At 39.0% G+C, this 23,658-nt stretch overlaps 1 protein-coding gene across 2 annotated transcripts in view; it reads left to right on the top strand.

The window, feature by feature from the left end:
* The window catches only part of LOC149947642 (uncharacterized), a 36,335-nt gene that overhangs the window by 10,423 nt on the left and 2,254 nt on the right, over positions 1-23,658 (top strand). The window contains exons 1-10 of one of the 2 annotated variants that reach the window (XM_090172452.1): positions 6,482-6,557; positions 6,874-6,930; positions 6,993-7,265; positions 7,357-7,632; positions 7,700-7,960; positions 16,860-17,038; positions 17,770-17,909; positions 19,974-20,119; positions 22,160-22,392; positions 22,465-22,657. In XM_090172452.1, the coding sequence (XP_090028578.1) occupies positions 6,545-6,557; positions 6,874-6,930; positions 6,993-7,265; positions 7,357-7,632; positions 7,700-7,960; positions 16,860-17,038; positions 17,770-17,909; positions 19,974-20,119; positions 22,160-22,392; positions 22,465-22,657 (1,771 nt within the window). In that variant the 5' untranslated portion in view covers positions 6,482-6,544. Of the gene's footprint in view, positions 1-6,481; positions 6,558-6,873; positions 6,931-6,992; positions 7,266-7,356; positions 7,633-7,699; positions 7,961-16,859; positions 17,039-17,769; positions 17,910-19,973; positions 20,120-22,159; positions 22,393-22,464; positions 22,658-23,658 lie in introns of those variants that run through there. The other variant, XM_090172453.1, reaches the window with a different exon arrangement.

Below are 23,658 nucleotides of genomic sequence, written 5' to 3'. Positions count from 1 at the left end.
TTAAGACACGCCCGTTTCTACGAGCTTCATCACAGCCTGAAAAATCTTCCCTAGACATTCCAAGTGTACACCTATATAGTTTCCTGGTAATAGTTAGGTAGTGGTTAGCCATAACGCTCCACGTGGATTATATAATTATTAATTAAATTAATAGCTGATTATTATTTATAAAATAACTGAACTAAATTTGGTTAATAAAGCGCTGTGGAAGCGTAGACGCTGAAGCCATATACTTAAATTCACTTAAGCCGGATGCACACAAAGCTGGCGTCGTTTCCAAAACCAAGTTCGCGCACGAGCAAGCGAAGCGTGTGCGAAATTAGGATTTTTTCTAATTTCGCGTCTCATGTGTGCAGCTAGCTTTAAGCTCTTTATACAACGTTGTTGTTTATAGTAATATTGCTTGGAACTTAACTGTTCGTTACTCGCGCAGTTGAAACACTTGAATCTTAGGTATTCCAAGCCGAGATCTCTCAAATCACCTCCGCCCATGTGGGTTATCATCCATTTTATTCTATATAGGATTCGTATATGAGCGCGTTGCGTTTAAGATTTCATCTTCAGATTATCAAGCGCGAAAAGGAGAAAATTGGCACTGGCATCTGATCCGTATTTCCCACTTTGGTTTCGTAATTAACAGATCATTGACACTAGAATTCTCGAGCGATCCGCTTAAAGAAAATAAAATGCTATCCACACCCAGCGCGAATTAAGGTATAGCCGAAGTTTCAATGCTATTTTCGCCAAGAGAAATATAGATGCTAGGAAAAGATAAAGACATATATGAAATATTTTGTTTCACGTTTTGCGAAGTAGATTAAAGACACGAGTGGACCGCGTATTTAGTATTCCATTCTTGCATGCCATTGCCAAATATGGCGGAGTATCGTGACGCCTGCTCGTGAAACGGATGTTTCTCATATTCACGGGTCATTTATAGAGAGAGATACCGCCGAGAGAAAGGGTTAAAAATGCACTAGATAAGAGATAGAAAATGGAGATGATACTTGTTTCACTTTCTATACGCGTATGTAATTGGACGTGCGTGTCTTTTGGTGTGTTTTTCTTGGTTTCGTAAACGTTTCGGGTACGTCTCGCGTGAGCGTGAAATATGCAGAACCTAACTTCCCCCATCATTCCATATATTCGTTTTATTTATATGGACATAATGTCAATGTTCTCGTTTCGTATCAAAAGGTTTTTTCCTTTCTGCTGGGTGGTGAAGTCATGTAACACTCGCGTTATCTTCAACCAACGTAACCACGAAAGGCTGTGGCGTAACTAAGGTCTCTTGAACCAACGTAACCACGAAAGGCAATGGCGTAACTAAGGTCTCTTCAACCAACGTAACCACGAAAGGCAGTGGCGTAACTGGGGTCTGCTCGCGAAACTTGTTCTTATCATATGGGACCGTATAGTTTCCGGAATCTTTTGAAGGCCCTTTATCTTCGGGGCCCTGCCTGTCCGTTACTTACGCCACTGACGAAAGGATACCATAAATAGACTGACTTCAATACTTTCTTCGAACAGACTAGATTGTTTTTTTTTGTCGTGTTCTTGAGATGATGTTTTACTATAGTAACTAGTTATAGTGACTTTAACAAAGTAAAATGAGTTCGTGTTGCCACTGAGTTATTTAGATAAAATTGTCAACTTGTTTTGGTTTAATATGGGCTATATGAAATAAACTAGACCACCCAGTACATTTTTCCCGCGGTCGTTTTTCAGAGTCGGACAGCCGTGGCATTTAAACAAATTTACGGGACCAGATAATTAAAAACTAAGAGTAAAATGGTTTCTTTATAAATATTTCGAAAGGAAAATTGGTGCGCGTATACATGTCATAAATGGGAAACGAAAAAAGTCGTGATGTCTCGACTAGCTTAAGATGTAATTTGCCTTGTGTATTTTACGAGATGATAAGACGCACCGAGGTCGTAAAACAGCGATAGGGGTTTCTTCTTCACGCGGGTTTTCCTTTCTTTGGTTCTAATCTTTGCAGATCACCGACAGCACGAAATGTAACGTATATAAATATATTTTACAGTTTATGATCTCTTTGTGCACTGTTGTTACGGGCTCTTCACTTTCTCTCGGACCCAATAGCCTACTCGCGCGATGTAAATATGCTCGAGTAGAAAAACAATACATGTTATTCGTGGGATGGTAATTCTTTAAATAAAGATTTTGCTTAGTGTTTTATATGAATTAAGATTTTATAGTTAGAAGTGTGGTACTCATTTTTGCGTAGTCTAAATTATTGCTTCATAAATCATTTTATACGAAGTGTATGGAATTTTAACGAATTCATGGCGGGATTAATTCAAAACGAGGATAAGTTGCTTTTGCTATATCAGAAATGAAAAATTAGGTTCGTTACGCTTTATTTTTTGGTCAACGTAATCGTTGATCGCCAAACCCAAAAGTGGGAATCCTGTTGCATCGTAGATCTCAAAGTCTCTCTGCTCGGAGCTTTTCCGCTCAGCCGCGAATTCATTTTGACGTTATCAGTTCCAGACTCGGTTTTGGAACTGCACTTGGCGTCCATAATTTAACAATTCAGCGGCGATCACGAGAGGGGATATTTGTTCAGTCGGCGGCTTAATGCTGTCATGTAAACGTCACTTCGTTACGAGCGAGCGTGATTTCTCGAGATAGCGCGGTTTTGGGTTACCGGGTACTCTTCGTGCAATCTGATTAGATCGTTTCCTTTCTCGTTGAAGCTACCTTTCAACTGGTGATTTGTCCGAGCTTCTTTGCCGATACGGAGTTGAGAGCGAAAATCCTAATCCTAAGTCATCTTCGCTATTTATAGTTTCCACAGTATCAGAATTACTACGGAAGCATTGGATAGCTTGAAATTTTCAAATATAATTTATAATATAGATGGTATAACAAATTTAATAATGAGACATAAAAAACGGTTTAAAATTCACAATTGTGAATTTTCTAAAATTTTATTAATTTTGTTTCGTTTCACAACGTGCTCCTCACTTGATCTAGATTTTATTAAATTTTAACAAATGTTACGTTGAGTCGTGGTGTTTTTTAAATTAATTCTACTTCCAAAACAAGTTTATTTTGGTTCGCTGACATCGCGTGATGCATTTGGCGGAAACTTAGAATGCCCTACATGTACGATCTATTGGCGGAGACTGTTCTTAGTACCCTAATCCTGTTCGCAGCCTCTAAAAGCAATTATTTTTCCAAACTAATAAAACGACGATAATTTTGCCATTAAACCGTAAAATAATCTAAATTCCAATAAAACTCAGCGTCGCTCGAAACCAGTTTCCTGAGCGCCATGGACAATGGTGTGCGAGTATATTTTCGTTGTGGGCCTGTGATTGCGGATAGATTTATAGAGATAATTAAAGCTTCGGGCTATGTTTCACTTGGACGTCGTCTATTTTAACTTTCCAATAAAGATAAATCTTTTAATGTCGTTTTCGCCCAATTTTATCATTTTGTAAAATAGTATTTGGCGTTTATTAAAAATATCTCTGAAAAAACTTCATTTCACTTTTCACGAGAAAACATTCATCTCTTTAAAAATTTATTATTTATTGCTTAAAAGTAAATTTTTTTCGCTATCTCAATATTTATTGCGCTGGATATAGAACCATTTTTAGTATAAATGAGTATGTAGATTAAGCCACCTCTCGAAAACGTGTAGGGTGAACTTGAAGGAGTGTAGATTGCACAAAAAAAATGGTATACGTCTAGCGTTTTTACTCCTATGTAAGTTTCCGGTACACGTTGTTGATAGGTAGCTTAACCTGTTTAATGAATTTAGGTACCTACGAATATGGCAAAGATTTTAAACCAATGCTCGCATATTTTGCAGCGTAGATTCGTCCGCTTTAAATTTTGTTCGTGACAACCACTTTCACCATCTGCTGTACAACTGCTTTGTTAAAAAGCGGTACATTTTTTGCTACCAAGTATTCTGAAATTCCTATTTCTCGTGTTTATTTTCCATTTTTGTTCCATCCCAGATCTATTGGCTGGTTTAATGGTAATTTGAGAAATTATAATTTTGAAAGATTAATTTATCCGCGGTATGGAGAACTTAAGTGTATTTTAGGAAACTAAACCTCGAGTAGAGGTCAATCAACAAGCATACTGTCAAAATAATTTATTTCAATATTACGGTATAAGTTTAAGAATTTCGGAAATCTAAGAAGTTCCGCATACCTTTTATCTTTAAAAAAACCTATATTTGACTGATTTAAATACAGGCCTGCGGGCTAAATTTAAGTTCTCTTGATTACGCAGTTGGGGGAATCGTCAGATAGGTTATGGGGCGTGGTTTTATCGCAATTATCTCCGTTCAACTGTTCGAGATAATAAGTGACCATCATTTTCCGGTTTTGGAGATTTTTTGCCAAAACGATTCCCGAGCGGTAGTACAGATTATTTTACAAATTCTTCGAAAACGAATGACGGAATGACCTATAATGGGCGCGGTCTTCCCATCTTTTCTTCGCTAATACATCTAATCGGGTATTCAACTGCTCTGTCTGGCTACCGCGAGCCATTTGCAAATACATTTTACATATTAAAGGATTCGACAAAGGCTCGTAAATAGACGCACGAGCCGTAATTAAATTCGCCATAATTGAAGGAAGATTAATAATACAGCGGCGGCCCTAACCTTGACATTCCAAATTTTATTTTTCCCCTTTTCTATAGAAATGCATTTTTACATTCAACGTTACGGAGGCCCATTTTTAAATGTACTTTTAAAAGAAGAAAAAGTTTCACCGGCTTTATTTTCGATAACGTTATTTTTTTCCCTTTCAATATATTTTCAATAGAATCGAGACTAACCCTGTGGGTGGTTTTTCCCCCTACGAACAACTATCGTAAAAACTCTTTCGTAAAAAATGTTCGTCTTTTAACATAATAACACTCTAACACATAAAAAAACTTTAATTTCTGTAGCATATTTTTCTCTCGAAGCTCGCTATATACTAATGGAACCACTCCGAGAAAGTGATATTAAAAAAAACCCGAATAATATATTTCATTATGTCATAACGTTGTACGCTCGCGATGGACGAGTTTCCCCCGCGCCATCTTTGGGTCCTTTTCGCGTATAGTTTATTTCTCGTCTCGGTGTGAGAAACCCTCTTTAAAGTTTGCCGCTTCTGTAGCGGCGGTTGACCCGCGACTGACCTTTGCGTTTGTCCGACTACGGCGAAACTTTACGAATCCTTTCATCCCCGTTTCCACAACGCTTCGCCTCCGTTCGGAGGTTTTGGCTTTGTGGAAAGGGGTTTCGACCGCGATATTAAGTCGCGAAGAGCGCCTGTTATATTTTTACGAAATCATAAAGGATAAAAGCCTAGGTCGTAAATTACATATCGCGGCAACAATTTCAGTCGCGGACTCGGCCAAACCTTTCATTAAACCGGATGTTTTATTTCGTTTAATTACAAAGAGCGACGACGGACTCATCCTTCGGGATGATAGACCGTGTCTGCGAGTGACGGGACACAAAAGAACCGACAGATTTGAAAACATCCCTCTCTCTCTCTCTCTCGCGCTTAATAATAACCTTAAACACGGGGACTACTTTTTATACTTTTTGGCTTCTGACAAATCTCGGAAACCCCTTCGTCCGATCCTGATTGCCACTACTGAAAATTCATCCCAAAAAAAGAAGCATTTCAGTTGATTGGTTATCCATTGACGATGCTCGAGTCGTTGGCGACCAAGCATTTCTTGTTCCATTTACACACTGCCCGTTCCTCATCCGTAGAAAAAAGGGTATCTTCGCGTGGTTCGATTGAATGGCGCTTTGATAGCTATTTCGAAAAAGACAAAGACATCGGGAGTGCCAGCTTCTTCTCCGCTCGATGCGCTCCACGTGGGAACTTTTTAAATTGACTTTTTTTTTCTCGGAATGTATTTTATTTTTTATTATTTTCTGTTTAAAGTCGAATTTTTGGAGCAAATTCGAAGAACAGAAAGGTAACGGGTCATTAAATTCGGCGAAGAAAGTGGGTTTTTTATCCGTTTTTTTCTGTAGCGAGTTTAACTACGTGTAAATGATAATATAAAAGCGATAAATTAGTCAGTGACCCCTGGTAGCGTCCACTAAAGCACCGGTGGTTCAATATAAAGCTTTATACCGATACCAGTTCTACGTGAATTGTAAAGTCTGCCCCTTTTAGCTCGCGGAACCGCTTTGTCGTCCAATGAACTTCAACAATTAAATTAAATTGAAAATATTAGGATCGTGATCAGACCCTGAACGTAATAACGACGACTAATGGGACACGCTATTTTTATTGGGTGCGCGCGGTGGCCATCCTTAATTGCGTGTTTCCGCGCGTATGGAAAACATCATTCGCGTAGGTTCCGTACGAAAGAGCTTACTATTAGAGGAAAATCCATTAATAATCGTTAGGATATGCGGGGTCAATTAAGAGGTTTCCATCATCTGTTCCACATTTAATTATAATGGCTCGCGAATTCTTATGATTTATTTTCATTACCGCCATTTTACGAAACCGGTGATTTGTTTAATTTAAAGATGACATTATCCGGTAGGCTACTTACGTTTTTCTTCGATATTTCTATAAGAGTATTATGAATAAATATTAAGGATAAAGGGGCTCGTAGTTGGTGGTCCTCCGGGGGGGGAAATACGGTCGACTGATAATAAAGGGTTGATCGTAAAACCTAATTAAATCTACGGAAATTGACCATAACCATTCAGTCTTATGGTTATTTTAATAATATAATTTAACTAGAGAATGAAGTGTTGATTGAAAATCTATAGTAGTTTTGAAACGTAAAATAGTTTTGTTCTTTTTTTTTAAAATAGCATTTTGTTGACTAATTTCTTCGTAACATTTTCAGGTAAACTAGCCTTGCTGCTCGGGCTTACTTCCATGATGGTTGACCTCGTAATAGCGAGTAAGTATCCTATTAAGAATGTTTTGAAGAATGTCCCGATTAAGAGGATTTATTTTCTCAAGGGTGTCCATCCGGAAGTTTTTCGATGTTCGAACGCACCGCGGGAATAGAAATCGTCATACCCGAGACGGATCCGCCATATCCGGTGGAACGCTTCGACAACGCGTCACCCAGCGAATGCTACGACTATTGCAGTCAGCGAGAGTGGTGTCAAAGTTTCTGCGTCGATCATCAAAATAGATCGTGCTTATTTTTAAAATTTAACGCCGAAGCTTTGCTCAGAGACGTCAAAGTCAATCCCAGCTGGTCGTACCAGAGAAAGTTTTGTCTAGACGGTAACTATTCTTCTATCGTGACGATGATGAAGTACCTAAACGCCCTTTTAATTTGTCAATAACGCGATTTTCTTACTTTTACTCGTCACAGCGTCGACGATGCCGTCGTGCTCGAAACACTGGGCTTTCGAGCGAGTGTCTGGCAGCCAGCTATTTGGCTACGACGACAAAACTATCCAGAGGGTGGCCACGAGGGACAAATGCCTCGAAGCCTGCGCTCAGGAAAGTACGTTCGTCTGCAGATCCGCCAGGTTCGAGCCGGACAACGAGATATGCGTGCTAAGTCGATACGATCGACGAACAGCGCCCGAAGCCTTCAAGAAGTCTCAAGTTAGCGCTGATTATCTGGAGAGTCAGTGCGTAGAAGGTATTTAAAGGTTAACGTCTTTGGGTAAACAAGCGCTCAAACGCCCTTCCTCTTAATCTTTCCTCAGAGCCAACCCAGTGCCAATTTATTCCAACCGAGGGTCAAAGTGTCGTCCACGGACACATGGTTCTAGACGCCACTGCCAGAACGAAAGAACAATGCGAACGCTCGTGTGTTTATTACAGCAACTTTACGTGCCGGTCTTTCGAGTTCGATAGTGCGGAATCGATTTGTTATATCAGTCCGGATGACAGTCAGTCCTTAGTGGAAGGCACTCTAACGGAGCGTGAGAACAGGACCTTTGTCAGAAGAGGATCGTGCATCGATGGTAAGCCGAAATTCCCTTTTGATTTCGTTTGACCTTCCGATCTTTAGAATCTGTTTTGGCAACGAAGAAGCTTACGATCCGAAAGATCTTTCATAGAATAGACTTATGAGAAATGATATTAAACAGATTCGACCCTCGAGGCGTGTGTTGGGATAAACATTTCAAAAGTGGCTTTCCGTGATTATAAACCCGTTACGAACCTGTTGAGAAACGACTCCTAACGTATCCCCTTTCCACCACGCTCGCATCCTCGAAGACATTTTAAAGAACCCCCGATTGCTGGAAAATATCAGAATGTTTAATTCTATAGAAGATAAATATCTTTAAGCCGCGCTTTGGGCGAACACTAGCCGTTTGTAATATCGCGACGAGTTTATTTCGAATTAATAGCTTAGAAAGTTTCTTTTTAAATGGAAGAAAATATGTTTATCATTTTTCCGGCCTTTTTATCAGTCGTTGAACGAACGAACGAGGGGCTAGGTCCCTTAATCCTTGGCCAACCGCTTGAAAAATCATTAGAGGAAGACGTCTTTACGTAGTTGAGAGAGGCCCCTTGTTATCACTTCGAGTAATTCACACTCGAGTAAGAGACGCGATTGAGAATATGAGACGAATGTCCCAAACCCTCTCTCGACGAGGAAGTGCGTTGTCCTCCGAGCCAGTTTTTGAACTTCCACTTTGCGGAATCTAAGTGAACTTAGATCGCCGAGACATAATGGTAATAAGAGCTCGCGGATAGCCGATATCTTGTCATGCTTATTTGGCCACCAGATGAATGGGCGGTTGTTTCGAGAGAGGGGGACGCCCAGTAACGAGCCTGCGGGATGTTTGTAACTGACGGTAACTATTTTCCACGCTCTCTTCGAAATGGTCCCCCTCAATTGAACGATTTGATCACGAGAAAGGCGACATTTATGGAGGATTATTGTAGGAGGATTTTTTTTATCGCGTTCTTTCTCGAGATTTAAAAATATTTTCGCCCGAGGATAGAGACTGGCGAATGATTTATTTGAGAAATCCTCGGAGATAAGACGATTTAATTTTGCCGCTAGTTAGGAACTGGTTTTCGGTGAGAAACGTCGCTTCGCCTCGCCTCCTCCTTCCGCTCCTCCAAACCGATGATTCAGCCGCGTGTTAAAACTACATTTAAAACAATATACCCCGTTCCGGCCAATAAAGTAATCGTTTTTATACAACGTGACGTCTCAACGCGGTAAAGTTGAAATCGTTTCACTTTTGAAAATGGAAGAATAAATTTCCATTTCGAACGAGCTAGTTTGGTTTTCAATATATTATCGAGATCCATTGAACACTATTTCACGAGCTCTAAAGTCTAAACGATGACTGAGGTAATCTACGATATTCAATAGGTTGCATGGTTTCTCGTTCTACTAGCGAAGGATAGTTGTAAATAAATCTATTACCATCTCCGTAAGACAGTTTAATCTTTGGAAGGAATTATCATTGAGTATGTTCGGCCACCATTCAAGTCGCTACTCGGAATGACGCCAAAGGGTTACCGTACTCTTGTCATTTCTTTAAATAGCGCTCCGCCGGCACTCGCGTTTCGGTGTGATAACACCTATTATAAATTGATCGCTTTCCTAACGCGTGATTAAAGAGAAAAAACTTTGTCTGATAGAAATAAAAAGGTTTTTTCATTCGAAACAGTCCGTGGCTTTACCCGGAGCTTTTGAACATTTATCTCTCTCGCCCGATGTCGGAATTTCTTTAGAAAGTACCCGTATTAATCGCTCGAGTTGAATATGTTAAGCAAAAAAGAAGCAATTTCTTTCGGTCTATTCAGGTCACGGCGCTACCTCGTCCTCGCTAAGAAACGTTGAGACGAGACGGAGGGCTGCGTGATTTATTTCATCACAAACTGCAATGTCCGATAGCGAGTGAATTTTCGAATGACAGCGGGATACCTCGATTCTTAATAGATTGTGAGGAAAATGGTTCAAAGAGTATCCCGAGGTGTTTACGGAGAATTTAAATTACATTTAACAAAGCGCAAATTTGAGTATATTTTGAATTTGAATTATCACGAAAGAGGTATACGTTGAAATAAGCGAAACACGCGTCGGTGTGACTGACCCATTTCATTCCAGAGATTGACTTGAATCAACGAATTTCACTTGTCATTTTGGGATTCAGTAAATTGAAAGTACATTTCACTTTGGAAATACTAAAAATAAATAGAGAAACACTATCGAAATTCCATTCTTGCCATTAGTATGTTTGTCTTATAAAATGTTATCTTTCCAAAAACTGCGTAAAATTATTTAAAAGCGGGCAACTGGAATAATTTTATTAAAAAAAACTATCTAGTCGTCATAGACTGAAATAAATTGAAAATTTTCAGTGTTGTAAGTCGGAAAATCTTTGCGGAAAATGATCAAGGACTTTTCCCCCGAAAATTTTTCCGTATTTTTCCGAAAAAAATAAAGATTTAATTCCATGATTAGTCTAATATATTGTTTGCAAATTTAAATAAAGCGGCATTTTCGCCTAATTTTTTCGAATCTAAAAGTAAACCTCTAGACTAGTTTAAACTGATAACAATGTAACGCTATTAATGTTTTGTAGTATGTTTACTGATATTAGACATTTTATATCGATAAAAAGATAAAACATTAAAAAACCTTAAAAAGTAATTTATGTTTCAATTTGGTATTTTTCCGATTTGCGGAAAAGTTTCTGGAAATGTTTCCGCGTTTTATTTTTCCGGAAAATTAACAACACTAAAAAATTTCTAACGTATGTTTATAAAAAGATACAAAAATTGTAATACGAGACACGCAAGATAATTTATCAGATTAGGGTTTTTTTTTAAATAAAAGTGAGATACGTATAAAGCTAAGCCGTGTTGACAATTAAATTATGTAAAAATGTTTGGGCTTTACATAGTCGAGTGCTTGGCCAAAATGAATAATGCGAGTGGCGGAAACCCGAGTGTTACAACGTTGTTTGTACGTATCAATTTTCGCGAAATGAGTGTCTCCAGCGCTCGGTCCAGGCGGACTATGATCCCCGCCGCGCTCTAATGTTACGTACTAAAGAGAATGAAAAAAATGTATTTTGTAAGAAAACGAAGTAATTTCGAGAGGTTATCGTTTCCCGGGCACCAATTTGAGAAGGACGTCACTGGGCCCACCTGGCGCGAATTCCCGGAGTTAGCCAAACGAGGGATCTCTCGATGTCCGACACGACGAAGATCGATTAGTCGAGGCTCGGCCCGCGTTGCGCCGATTTCATCTCTCACTTGGCGAAATTCGCGTGAAATAAGACGTCGCGAAGAATAGGAGGAATCGCCGCTTCGATTGACCTCCGCCTGGTCACTCATTCATTAATACGTTTTAAGGCACCCTCTCCCGTTACCGGCCCTTTCTTCTCGTACGCGGAAGCGACACCACCGCCACGTTACTCGACGCTCCTCCAAACGGGTTGCTTTTTCCCTCTCTATTGATGGGAAACGATGGCCGTGGTGAGGTACAAAAGGGAGCTTTCCAAACCTGTTACCTTCAATTTCAATCTAAATTGGTAATTGCCTCGACGTACCAAAAAATCGGTCTTGGTCAATTTTGCGTTTAAATTTTTGAGTCTCTGGAAGTAGGAAACGATACCGAAAGGTTTCGGTAAATAATCAGATACCGAATTATTTGAAGCTACTGCCCACTAAGTCACATCCAGGGTTAATTAAAAATCCTGCTCGTGTTTCTTAATTTAAACTAGGTATATCGTTTTGTTAGGATAGATTTTTTAATACTGGGTTTTTAAGTATTACGTTAATACGTAAAATTGATAGTAGTTTTTAGATTCTTAATGGTTTGTTATTTGCACTGTTTATGGTCAATGGTTTATTATTCACATTGTTTCTGGTCAATGGTTTATTTTTCGCACTGTTTCTGTTCAATGGTCTATTTTTCGCACTGTTTCTGTTCAATGGTTTATTATTCGCACTGTTTCTGGTCGATGGTTTATTATTCGCACTGTTCCTGGTCAATGGTTTATTATGTGCACTGTTTCTGGTCAATGGTTTATTATGTGCACTGTTTCTGGTCAATAGTTTATTATGTACACTGTTTCTGGTTAATGGTTTATTAATTTCACTGTTTCTGGTCAATGGTTTATTATTTGCACGGTTTATAGTCAATGGTTTATTATTTGCACGGTTCATCGTCAATGGTTTATTATTTGCAGGGTTTATAGTCAATGGTTTATAATTTTCACTGGTTTTGGTTAATGGTTTATAATTTTCACTGGTTTTGGTCAATGGTTTATTATTGGCTCTGTTTTTGGTTATAATTTTCACTGGTTTTGGTCACTGTTTTTGGTTGCACATTTCAAAACACACTTTAAAAATAGCCATAAATTAGCCAATGTAAACAAAGAATATTTGTTCGTCTCGTGATTCCCGGTAGAAAAACCACGCCTCTGCGCTTTTCCTCGTGTTATCGTTTCCTCACTTTCTCCATTAAAGGCGGAGAATGTCTTCCAGGAATCATGAAAACGGAGGCGTTAGTTGCGGGTTCATAATCTCCGTTAAACCGGATACAATCGGGTTTTAATCTATCGCGTCAAATACTTTCACACGTCACCGGGATGGAGTAAAAAATACTAGTAACAAATTCGATTTCCAGCTATATTTTCTCCTATCTTAAACTATTGAGATCAATCTCCTTTAAGTTCTTTGAGAAGACGGCAGGGATGATGTATCAATTACCAGGAATCGAAAAGAAATCGAGGGAATCCAAACCCCACGAGACACTTGATGCATTAACGACCGGGTCATATATCTTGCCAGCGCGTATAATATTCCCGGGTTTTTTTTTCGTAGCTTTGGAATGAAATTAGTTTTTTTGTGTCTTGAGAATGGTATTACAGCTAGTTGAATCTACGAGCGCCAGAAGGAAAAGAGACATTAGTTTCTCGAAACAAATGAGATAATTGGAAAGAGCCATGGACTCGAGGCGATGACTAATCTTCTTGCTCTTCGATATTTAAGCGGGCCTGGAAGACTCGCGAAGATTTACTGCTCAACCTTTTCGAAAATTGGGCGGGAAAAATCGAGTTTCGGACCCGGATTATATAATTGCTGTCAGCTCGATTCCTGTTATTTTTCCGATTCGAGTTCTGATGGTCCATTCTTTTCTCTACAAGAGATTTATATTTGGAACTATTTGCATATTCTCGTCTTTAGCATAACCCGTTCGAAGTGGAAAGTCTTGAATTTGTTTTTCTTCGGTCTTCGCTTCGTGGTCAGATTGTCTTTCGAAGAGACGACGGAAGTTAACAGACGGAGATTGTACCGTAGTCTGTATATCCGGTGGGCGATTTCATCTCCAAATGGGTTTTTTTAATAGCCGCTTTGGAGAAATTCGGTAGTCGCGGAACCATTTCCTTTGGGCGATCTATTCACGAATACCCCAACCCTTCCTCGTTATCTCCTTAAAGAAAAACTCCGTTTAATTAATTGGGAATCTGACCTAGCGCAACGTAATATGTTACTATAAGTTTTTTTATTTAAAATCACTTTTGCATTGTCTACGCATTTTCGTATCGTGAAATGCCATAAAAGGAAATTCGAAGTAAATTCCAAAATATTTCAACGCAATTTGTATTAGTGTGAACGCGAAATATTTGCAAATGTTTTAAATTTTAGACAATTATAGGGTACGATTTCAAAATTGTAAGAAAAAAATTTTATTCAGGTTAAAAAAAATTCCTTAAGATAATTTTATTACGTTTTATTTGAAATTTTGAACTTTAGCGCTGTTTTATTTTGTTCGATTTTAGTATAAAAACTATTAAGAATCGAGCATTTAGCCCCGGTGTCTTTGATATAAGAAATCCCACAGAGATTCCTAAGAGGTTTCGTGTAAACAGTGGTTTATTTTATTTTGGCAAATCCATTAACAGGGCATTGCCAAGGTTGTACCGTATAGATAGTTGAATGGGGGGAAAATACGAAGCTTGTTTCCATTAAAGTAATCGCTAGTTAAACCATCTAAACGCTCCAGTCATGCCGCGCTACATGCTTCGTAAACTCACTCGGCGGGAATTCTTTGTTCTAAAGAGTAGCTCTCCATTTCTATGTCTCTCTCTTCGAGAGGAGAATGGCGTTTATCAGACCACGCGACTGGCTTTTCCCAAATGCCCTTTGTTTGGACTAGAAGAAGGCGTACCTTTTCCACAAGAGGGAGCGTTTTTACGGAACGCCGATTCCGCGACTTTCTCGTCTCGTGGTCTTCCTGTTATCTCGAGTGGACACCATTGTTTCGCGAGCGTACGTTTGACCCCCAACGACCACCATTGGAAGCTCGCGATCTAGGTGGTATCGAGAATCGCCCGAAGACTAGCTCGAAACGCGTGCTGGAGTTGAGGGACCCTGAGGACGGTTCCGTTCGTTTCTAGGAAGTGGAATTAGGGACGCCATTATTGAAAGTGGACAAGGTCGCCAATGCCACTATAGGTACTTAATACGCGTGTCACGTACGAAGAAATTGGAGAATTCCCAGTTTTTTTAAGAAATTAGTTTTTTCAAAAATGACGAGACATTTAACTAAATTTGGAGTACATTTGCATGATAAAAGAAGAGTTGATGCGATGGGTGTTATCGTCGTGTTTTTCCAGAGATACACCTTACGTCTCGGTTGTTTCGCCGATCGTTTCATCTTGGAAGTTCGTTTTCGGCTTTCTTCAAAAGGCGTACAAAATTCTAGTTTTTGACTTTACCCGCGTCGTAAAGTCAAAAACTAGAATTTTTTTAAAAATGATTATGATCACGAAAGATTCGCCATGGTTGCCATTTTGGTCGCGAATTTTTTATCTGTAAGAGAAAGCGGTCCTGACTCCCTGTGACGTCACAGTGCTATTTCTCTTTCCAGTTGTTCATTATGAGAAAAGCAAATGAAATTATATACAAATTTAGTTTTGCTTCGTACTTTTATAAACGTGCATTTAAACCTAACTTTGGGATAAAATTTCGGAAATTAGAAATGAATAGCTTCAATTTTACACTTCTTAAAGATTTTGAAATGACTCCAAATCCAAATTGTCGTAACCGAAATATCATGGTGATATGATAGGTGGTTTCTTTTCGCTTGTTCTCGGACTAAATGTGAACTCTTTTTACCCTAAAACGTTTTATTCACCTGAACTTCTCCGCCCCATAAACTATTAGATAGTTCCGCAGTATTAGGGCTGCTCTTTTTACTTCTTCTGAAAAGGAGGTGCTAGCAATAATTTATCTGCTAAAAAGGCCACAGGCAGCCATTTTGGACTCAAATTTTTACTCCAACTATTCGCCACCACAGAATCGGAGTAAAATGACGTCATAGCGTTACTCTTCTCACCCTATACTCTGAAATCCCGGAACAAGCGAAAATAACCCACCTGATGTTTACCAGTATATTTAATTGCAAATAACCAAATTATCACATTGTTTAATTTATTTAAGTCCATTTCACTAATATATTAAAAATTATCTTAATTTTAACGAAATTTTCACTTAGAATGACACGAAAAAGGTTTTAATTTAAAAATAAATAAAGATGCCGGTTCCGAATTGGCAGAGAGTTAAATAGCGTTTGTTTATAAGCCCAACTATAAAAATATAGCGCTTACTTACATTTTCATTCAATCTTGACACTAACTTATCAATTTTTAAATCAATTACTTAAATTGTAAATTGGATCGAAATGTAAAATTTTTTAAATAATTTGAAATCATAGTCAAATATTTGGGAAAATAAAATTTGAATTAAAAATTTCTAATATCTGAATCATTTGCTACGAAATCTCAAAAATATTGCTTTATAATTTCAGTTCGACATAAATGCACTTTTATAGAGGTGCGAAAGTTTTATATATGCGGATATCTAGCGAAATAATAATAAAAATAATATTATTTAAGCAGACACGTGTCCCCAACAAAAAATAAAACGTACAGTTCGTTTTCCTAAAAGAAGCTCAGCCAATATATTTTTACATTCTTAACCCTAACAGATTTTGTTTTTGATAATTTCAGATGATCTCTTATTTTTTCCAAAACAATAAATTTATATGAACCGAATATATTTTATGAAATATTGTTTCGATTATCCACATGAATTGTACCTTCGAAAAAGTACACGATTTACAATTTTAAATATCGGCATTTTAACCCGAAGGGGTAGTGACTTAAGTAATCAGGTGTACAAATCATAGGTAATCACGGGAATTCCCTTAATATAATCACTAGAAATCACCGAAAAATTGTGAATAATCATTGCCAATCACTCAAAACGTATGAGCAATCACCGATTATTTTACGAAAATCAGTAATCCGGTGTACAAAATATTTATTAGTGACTACCCCCTCGTTTTAACCTTCATAATGAATGATACAATCGATGTAGAATATCTTCGACCCAAAAAGAACAAATACCGGGAAAGTAAAGTAAGTGCACTGTTGTACTAGAAAGGATTTAGCGTAAACCGCCGCGATTTTTCTTTTATCATCCGAACACGATTTGTAAAATAGGCCTCTTCCCCGATGCTCCCTTATTTGCGAGCGTAACGGCGTAAAATGTTTGATGTATGCTTGATAAAAATCACGCTCGTAGCGCGTGAAAAATGAGCCGAGTTACACCTTTCATTATTCTATCGCGAAGTCCACCCCTTCGCGTACTTTGACAAGCGCTGTTAGTAAGCCCGACTAGGTTTTTTCGGTAGTTTATTCGAACGCTTCAACAACCCTTTCACTTACATTATACTCTTTCTTAGTTCTCTTCTTTAACTGCGTGGCCGAAACAATCTTTCTTATCTCTTTCTTATCACCGCGATTTTATATTCCGTCGCTGCCGTTTGATGGTCGTAGAGACGAGCCATTTTTCATTTTTCGTTTTCGTTTTCAGTGGAAATGCATTGCGAATCTACGAGCATGACGGCCGTCGTCAAAGTCGCCACGCCCTTCAGAGGTCGGGTCTACGCCCTCGGACATCCGTACGAGTGCTACGCGGTGGCCGTTTCGGACAGGGGTGAGGTCAGCTTGACCATGCCTCTCCACGGAAGGAGATGCGGAAGCAGAAATTTGGTAAATACCCCAGAGATAACTAGATTTTGATTATTAATTCGATGATAAAGTTTCTTGGTAAATGGGCTTTGTCGTATAAGATACAATAGCATTTTGTAAAATTTAAAGTAATAGTGTTACCTGACCCGTATCAAAACAAAGAATGAATAGATAATCGGAAATATACACGAAACATAACTACAAAGAGATACTAAAAATATTAGTTATTGGAATTGGGGTTTGTTTTACAGTTGAAATAGTATAAAGCGAAGTAGATACCACCCTGGACATTTAATTTCGAAAAATTCAAACCGATATTCGAATTGAAACTTAATAGATGAAACAAATAATATTCATTTATTACTTTATGTACCAAAAAATAAACGTACACAGCTTGTATCAGATTATGTGACCAATTCTGTTAAGTTATTAGAACGGTAAGTTCCTGGACATAAAATTTCCTAAAAACCATACCAAAACGTTCGGGAAGAAATAATTAGAAAGCGATAATACACCTCACCGAAATAATGTTTATACGTACCGTCACTGCAGTTTATTCACTGGACATCTTGAAAACTGCAACGAGATATAGTAATTGGCTTTTGCAAGTCACTAGTGGACTTATGCCTGTGTAGTTCCTTGGGTATTAGCTTAGCTGATTATTATTATTATTATTAAAAGACCAAATTCAATATCTGATATTGTATTGTAATACAAATTAATTAACGAAGGTCAAACCTTTTTTGTTCTAGGGCAACGGTACTTTCACGAACAGCATTTTAGTGCAGCATCACCCATTTGTATTGAGAAATACGGACAGAAGGATAAACGTTGCTTGCGACTACGAAGAAGTTCACCAGAAACTTAAAATTGGGAAAGAGGTCGTCGAAGGGTCAGTTTCTCCTTTTTTGGCATTATTTGGAAATATTTTGGCGCGCAGTGTCATCTAAGAACAACCAACACAGCACCTTACACAAGGAAAATGCAAGCCGTCAAAAGTCAAGCATTTTCTTGCGTACAGTTTTCATTGGTTAGACGCTTTAGCGACTGCTGCCGTTGGAAGAAAATTCGGAAATTGTCTTCCCCCCGCCCGTAAAACGTTCAGCGTAAAGGTTCGTCCAATGAAATTTGTACACAACACTGCCTTAGCGTGTTTAAAGGCTAGCTGCGTTCTCCTTGTGTTTGTTGTTCCTAGGTGTCGTGATATTTTTAGTTCCTTGGTTATATTACCCAAATCCTTGAAAACAGTATCATTGAACTCTGTTATGTTTATGATTTTCGTATTTTAATACTTTACATTGGGAAGATTGCGATTAACATACAATGAAAAATCTCATCGCGACAATTGCTATATATTTTAGTCGTCACTCCGTCATCGTCTTGTTATTGTAACAATTTCCGTTCTAAAATTGATTCTAAGCTAGAAAACCCAAATTATGCTAATTTCTGCGGTGCAGTTTTATTGTATTGAAACTCTTAACGAGCTATCCTCTTCGATGGCGACGAAAAAGATGCCTCCGGGCTATAATCAAAATTATATAAAATAAATTCGAAAAGCACGCTTTGTTAGGAGTCGGAATGAATATTAGAAGCGTCCCGCGAAACCACGGCGATAAAAAAATCATTGTTTCTGTCTCTCGTACGCCTATTAAAATAGCAATGCCGTTCGGTTGAAAAATAATACATTTATGAAATAATATTAAAATAGCCCCCAGGTCGGTTTTATTTTAGCGGGAGACCAGTAGCACTTGTTATGTCAAATTTGAGACAAAAGAATATGATACGAATAAATTAACTACCCTCCCTGTAATGAATTCTAGGAAAAATGGAATATATATTTAAATATATATTAACCACGCGTGAGTCCTCGGAGAGAAAAAGAGAGGTTATATGAAAATACATAAAATAAAGAATTAAGAATACAGATTTAGAAAGGTGCAATAAACTTTATACCCTATCTTTTTTCTAGAATTTCGCTTTCTGTATTTCGTGGTTAAGGTTCCCCGCGGCCCCAAATTGCGACGGGGTTGAATACTTTTTCGTTTCTTTTTATCGGATTCTCTTGCCTTGAAAAAATGCAAATGAGTACGAATATTAAGAGCTTTTCAGAATTGTTTATTGGAATGTTTATCTTTATTATATCAAGTGAAACTAAGTTAGTATAGGGCTACGCAATTTTAAATGAAAATAATTCGTAATATTATACGCGGTATGACATCGCGAAACGTTTTTAAGATTTTCAATCGCGCCAAGTTTTTGAAATGTTAATATATTTCTTTCAACGGAATTGCGGAAAGAAAAACATTATTTCACGTCAGATTTCTTACGAACGTGTCTTGAAAATAAATCTTTAATGACATTTTTATTCGAGGCCCCTGATGGAAAACCTTTCAGATTCTGGTCATTAGTGCCGTCTTTATGATCTGACTGAATTCTTGAAATAATATAGCGTCTAGCCTCCGGTATTACCACTCGAAATAAAAGAGGCCGGAATTTGCGATCCAATAGTTCATCAACAATAGCGACTGTCCAAGTCTACTTTAAACTGGGCCTCCTTTCTTAATTTACGCGACACAATGATCTCTGGAATTGTAGGGAAAAAGGCGACGATAAAACTTGTCTCCGGTTACGATTCGATAATCGTTTAATAGTCTTCGGTAAGACACGATTGTCCCTTCGAGGCAAAGGTTGACGAGAAACTCGGCTAGAACCAGCTAGTCGAATTTCCATTTAAGAGAAATTATAGAAAAGGACGAGGCATTTATTGGTTCCAGGCGAACTTTAAAGGCGTATATGACGACTTAAAGGTCAAACCATTGCTGGGCAATTACTTTAGGCGGCTATTTTAAACTTTTTGCGGTTTATTTCTGGAAAAAAAATTACTCGAAGCGGGAGTATCATCTCCATTCCGGTAATTTTTCACATTTTAACATTTCTTTTTTCTCTTTTACGGCAGCGAGTTGCAGACGCTGACCCAAGTGGTAACGGGTCTGGCTCCGACTCCGCCCATCCGTCTTAGAGTGCTGGACTCGACGGGGCAAGATGTGACCGGGGCTGACCTGGGCGATCCTCTGATGCTCAAAGTGGAAATGCTCGACGAAAGTATGATCGATTTGTGTCTCGTTTTCCCCCTGTTGTTCGTGGCAGCTTCCAATGATACGAATGCCGAGTTCCCAGAGAGGAATTCTTAAGATTGATTAGGCATTTAGTATCGCTTTGTTACCCTGGTTTATTAAAACAACAAAGGCTCGGACAAAAGCGATATATTTTATAGAACGGAAAACGATTTAATGAAGAGGAAAATTGTTCTCCATGGAATTTATAATCTCGAATACATTTAATGACTTCTCATTCGATTTTTGATTTTCTATGGTATTAATGTTCTCGCGTTAATAATTCCGCCCGGCTAATAACTTCTATTACGTTAATAAACAAGTTGGCAAGCCAAAATATACCTCTCCTCGGAAGAGTTTTTAATTTTCAGTGAAGCGTAACTGTATCCGTGGTTCTGCGGTAGAACGCTCACCTGTCGTGCCAGAGGGCTCGGGTCCGAATCCCGGCCGATTAAAAACTTATACTACACCCAATGACAAAAAGAGGGCGCTTTTGGAAAAACCTTTTCCCTGATTCTAAGAAACTGGGTACGCAGTGATTACCCTTTGCCCCGAAAATGCGAACGCGTTCGCAGGCCTGGCAGGCAGACCCACCCACAGACAGACAGACACGGTGGTTGTATACCCCTCCTAGGGTACAAAGTCCCCTCGGCGAGGTAAAAATGAAAATGCCGACATTGAAAGTAAAAGTTTAAGAAAAGAAAAGGAACGGATGGCTGTTTTCACCCCTTGTACTCATTTTCTCAACACTTCATTAGCGAATTCGCGCCACGAAATTCACAATTTGACTATCACGTTCTGCTGGAATGATTCTTTTAATATTTAGGTATAATGTATAAAATATACACCCGCGAGGCGTATGTCGCCATGCCCCGAAGACATTTCATAAATAAATTGTAATCTTTCCGGTGGTACGCGATGTAGAAAATATTTAGAGACGAAAAAAATCGCACACGATTTCCCGCGTTTCGCCGTCAGAAATTTCCACGGAAGAATGGTAAAAACAATAACACCGCGTCAATATATCAAAGAAATATAACCCCTAATTAGCTCCGTAACTACGAATAAAAATCTTCTGTTTTAAATAGCAATTTTTCCGCGTAATCCGTACTAATGATCCTCCGGGCTACGCCACGCGTGCTCGTTGAAATAAAAGTTACCCGCCGGCTTTCCCAACGGTTTCGAGACGGCGTATAACCATAATGATTTCATCCATAATTCCCACAACATCTTCACGCCAGAGATCCCTCTAATAGGCGGATCGAGAGAAATTTATATACGTACTTATGAATCGTAGAAGGCCATTGACTGCGTACGCGTTTCAACTCCGCTGTCCAGCGCTAAGAATCCACAGTTACCTAATCATCATTTCGCGTTAGAGGTAGTGAGAGACGCAAAAAACGATGGTGGTTTTTATTTCCATACAGAGCTCGAAATCGGTAGCTTAATGCCCTTTTTTGTAAGTTTGGACTAAAACCTATAGTTTAGTCTCACGTTTGTGTGACGATTTATGCCTAAGTACTTTCTTTTAGTACCTTTTTGCTCGAATAAAAGTAGCCACAACTCGAAACTATAATTTGGCGGAGCCATCTTTAATTGCGAATATATATATGCGCTTATTTTACGCGCCACTGACACGGGATTACCCAAAAAAACTGAGACGAAATATTACGCGCTGGGTTTCAAAGAGCGAATATATTTTCCGTTTTTGAAAATCGTGATGAAGATTTAAACACTAAAACGTGGAATTATTTTTTCTCCCGTCGCGGATGTGTCCAATTTTAAAAGGACAAAATGCAACTGGTTTCAATCAGAAATTGGATTTTCCAAACATGCACTGAGTAAAGTTTCTTTTGAAATTTGACCAAATGTAAAACTGTCCAGGAAATACGCGATAAATATTTTTTAGCATGTGTATTGTTTTGGGTGGCGTAATATATGAAACTATATAAAAACGTGTCAACAAATATATGTATTACAATCTCGCTCGTAATAATAAAGTTAAAATAGCGAGTTTTGTTTGTTGCAGGCGTGTTTGGCATAACCGGAAGTTCGTTAGTGGCTCGAAGTGGAGAAGGATCAGAAACCGTTCTTCTACTCGACGACAATGGATGCCCGGTCGAGCCATCAGTGTTCCCAAACCTGGAATTACAACTGGGATCCAAATCGCTGGTGGCTCCATTTCAAGCTTTCCGATTCGCGTCGGACAGCACGGTGAAATTTCAAATGACCGTCTCATTTTGTCTGGACAGCTGTAGTCAGGTCAGAATCTTGAAATTTGTACGACTAACGCGCCGCTTACTAATGACGAAATCGTGTTTTTGAACGAAACAGGCAACGTGCAAGAACGAAACTAAACAAGCGGATGGACTCGCGAGGAGTAAAAGGTCAGCCGACCAATTGGGTCTTCAATCCGGAGACGTGGTGACCGATGTCACGATGGAAAGCTCCTTGTTCGTGGTGAAAAGTCTCAAACCAACTCATTCTACGGGCGAAAAAGGGAGCCAAAAACTCGAACAACCAGAAGGTAAGCTTCAATTTTTTTTCATTTTCGTTATGGTAGGTCAAACGCCGTTATTTATTATTTCAAACCTCGAATGGAAGGTATTTCGAGGGTCATTGTCGCTCATTTCACCCCGATGTAGCGTAAATCCACCCACTTCTTAACCTTTACAAGAGGGTGAAATAATTGCGCGCCATGTTTTTGCGGGTGAAAGATGTTCGTCTTGGGGATAAAACTGGCTCCGGGCCATCCTTCTTTTTCCTTCGGAAACGAAGCCGGAACCAAGTTGACGCGCTGTGTTTACAACGTTCCGACTATATACGTCCGCTATAAGATAATTATACGGAGCGCTTATTTCGCTTTCTCTTCCTGGACACCCAAATATAAACAAAGGCCGAGTTCACTCTATAACCTCTATCGCGATGCCACGACGCGAAAATAGTCAATTTTCGTTATTTTCGGTAATGCGAACGTGGCAATGGCGAAGCTCGGGTACGGTGGTCGCCGAAATTATACGTCATCTTCATACCACCGTTATTTTTGCCATCTTATAAGTAGCCCGGATCAATTACACGGTCGGTGAATTCATTATCTCGGCGACCAATTGCAAAAATTAGTCATTACGAAATTCAGGAAACGAATGGCTCCGTTAATGGTCTTCAAGTTGGGTGCTATTGACCTTTCCGCGAAGAATTCGAGGCGGGTTCGTCTCGATCGTATCTCGACGGAGATTTGCATCTGATGTATATCGGACGGAGAAGAAGCGGATAACGCGTTATTAACGCGAGCTAAACTACGTAACATGCCCCGATAAAACGGAACAACCTAAGCACGAACTCGGGACCGTTATAGACCGCGCCCCGGCTCGCGCTTTTATCTCGGACACTTATCTAGAAAGAACGAGAATTTTGACGGTACTCGCGAAATCTCGAGGGCACTCGCGATATTCTTCAACGTCGTTTCCGCGCTCAGTAGTGGTGAGCTCACTCTCGTGACACCTAGCTCTCAAAGGTCGGCCTCCTCGA

This window comes from Leiobunum rupestre, chromosome 4 (genome assembly GCF_980474605.1).
Source record: "Leiobunum rupestre chromosome 4, qqLeiRupe1.1.hap1, whole genome shotgun sequence".
NCBI classification, from domain to species: Eukaryota; Metazoa; Arthropoda; class Arachnida; order Opiliones; family Sclerosomatidae; genus Leiobunum; species Leiobunum rupestre.
Note: the sequence above shows the minus strand (reverse complement) of the source record. Positions and strands in the feature narration are given on the sequence as shown.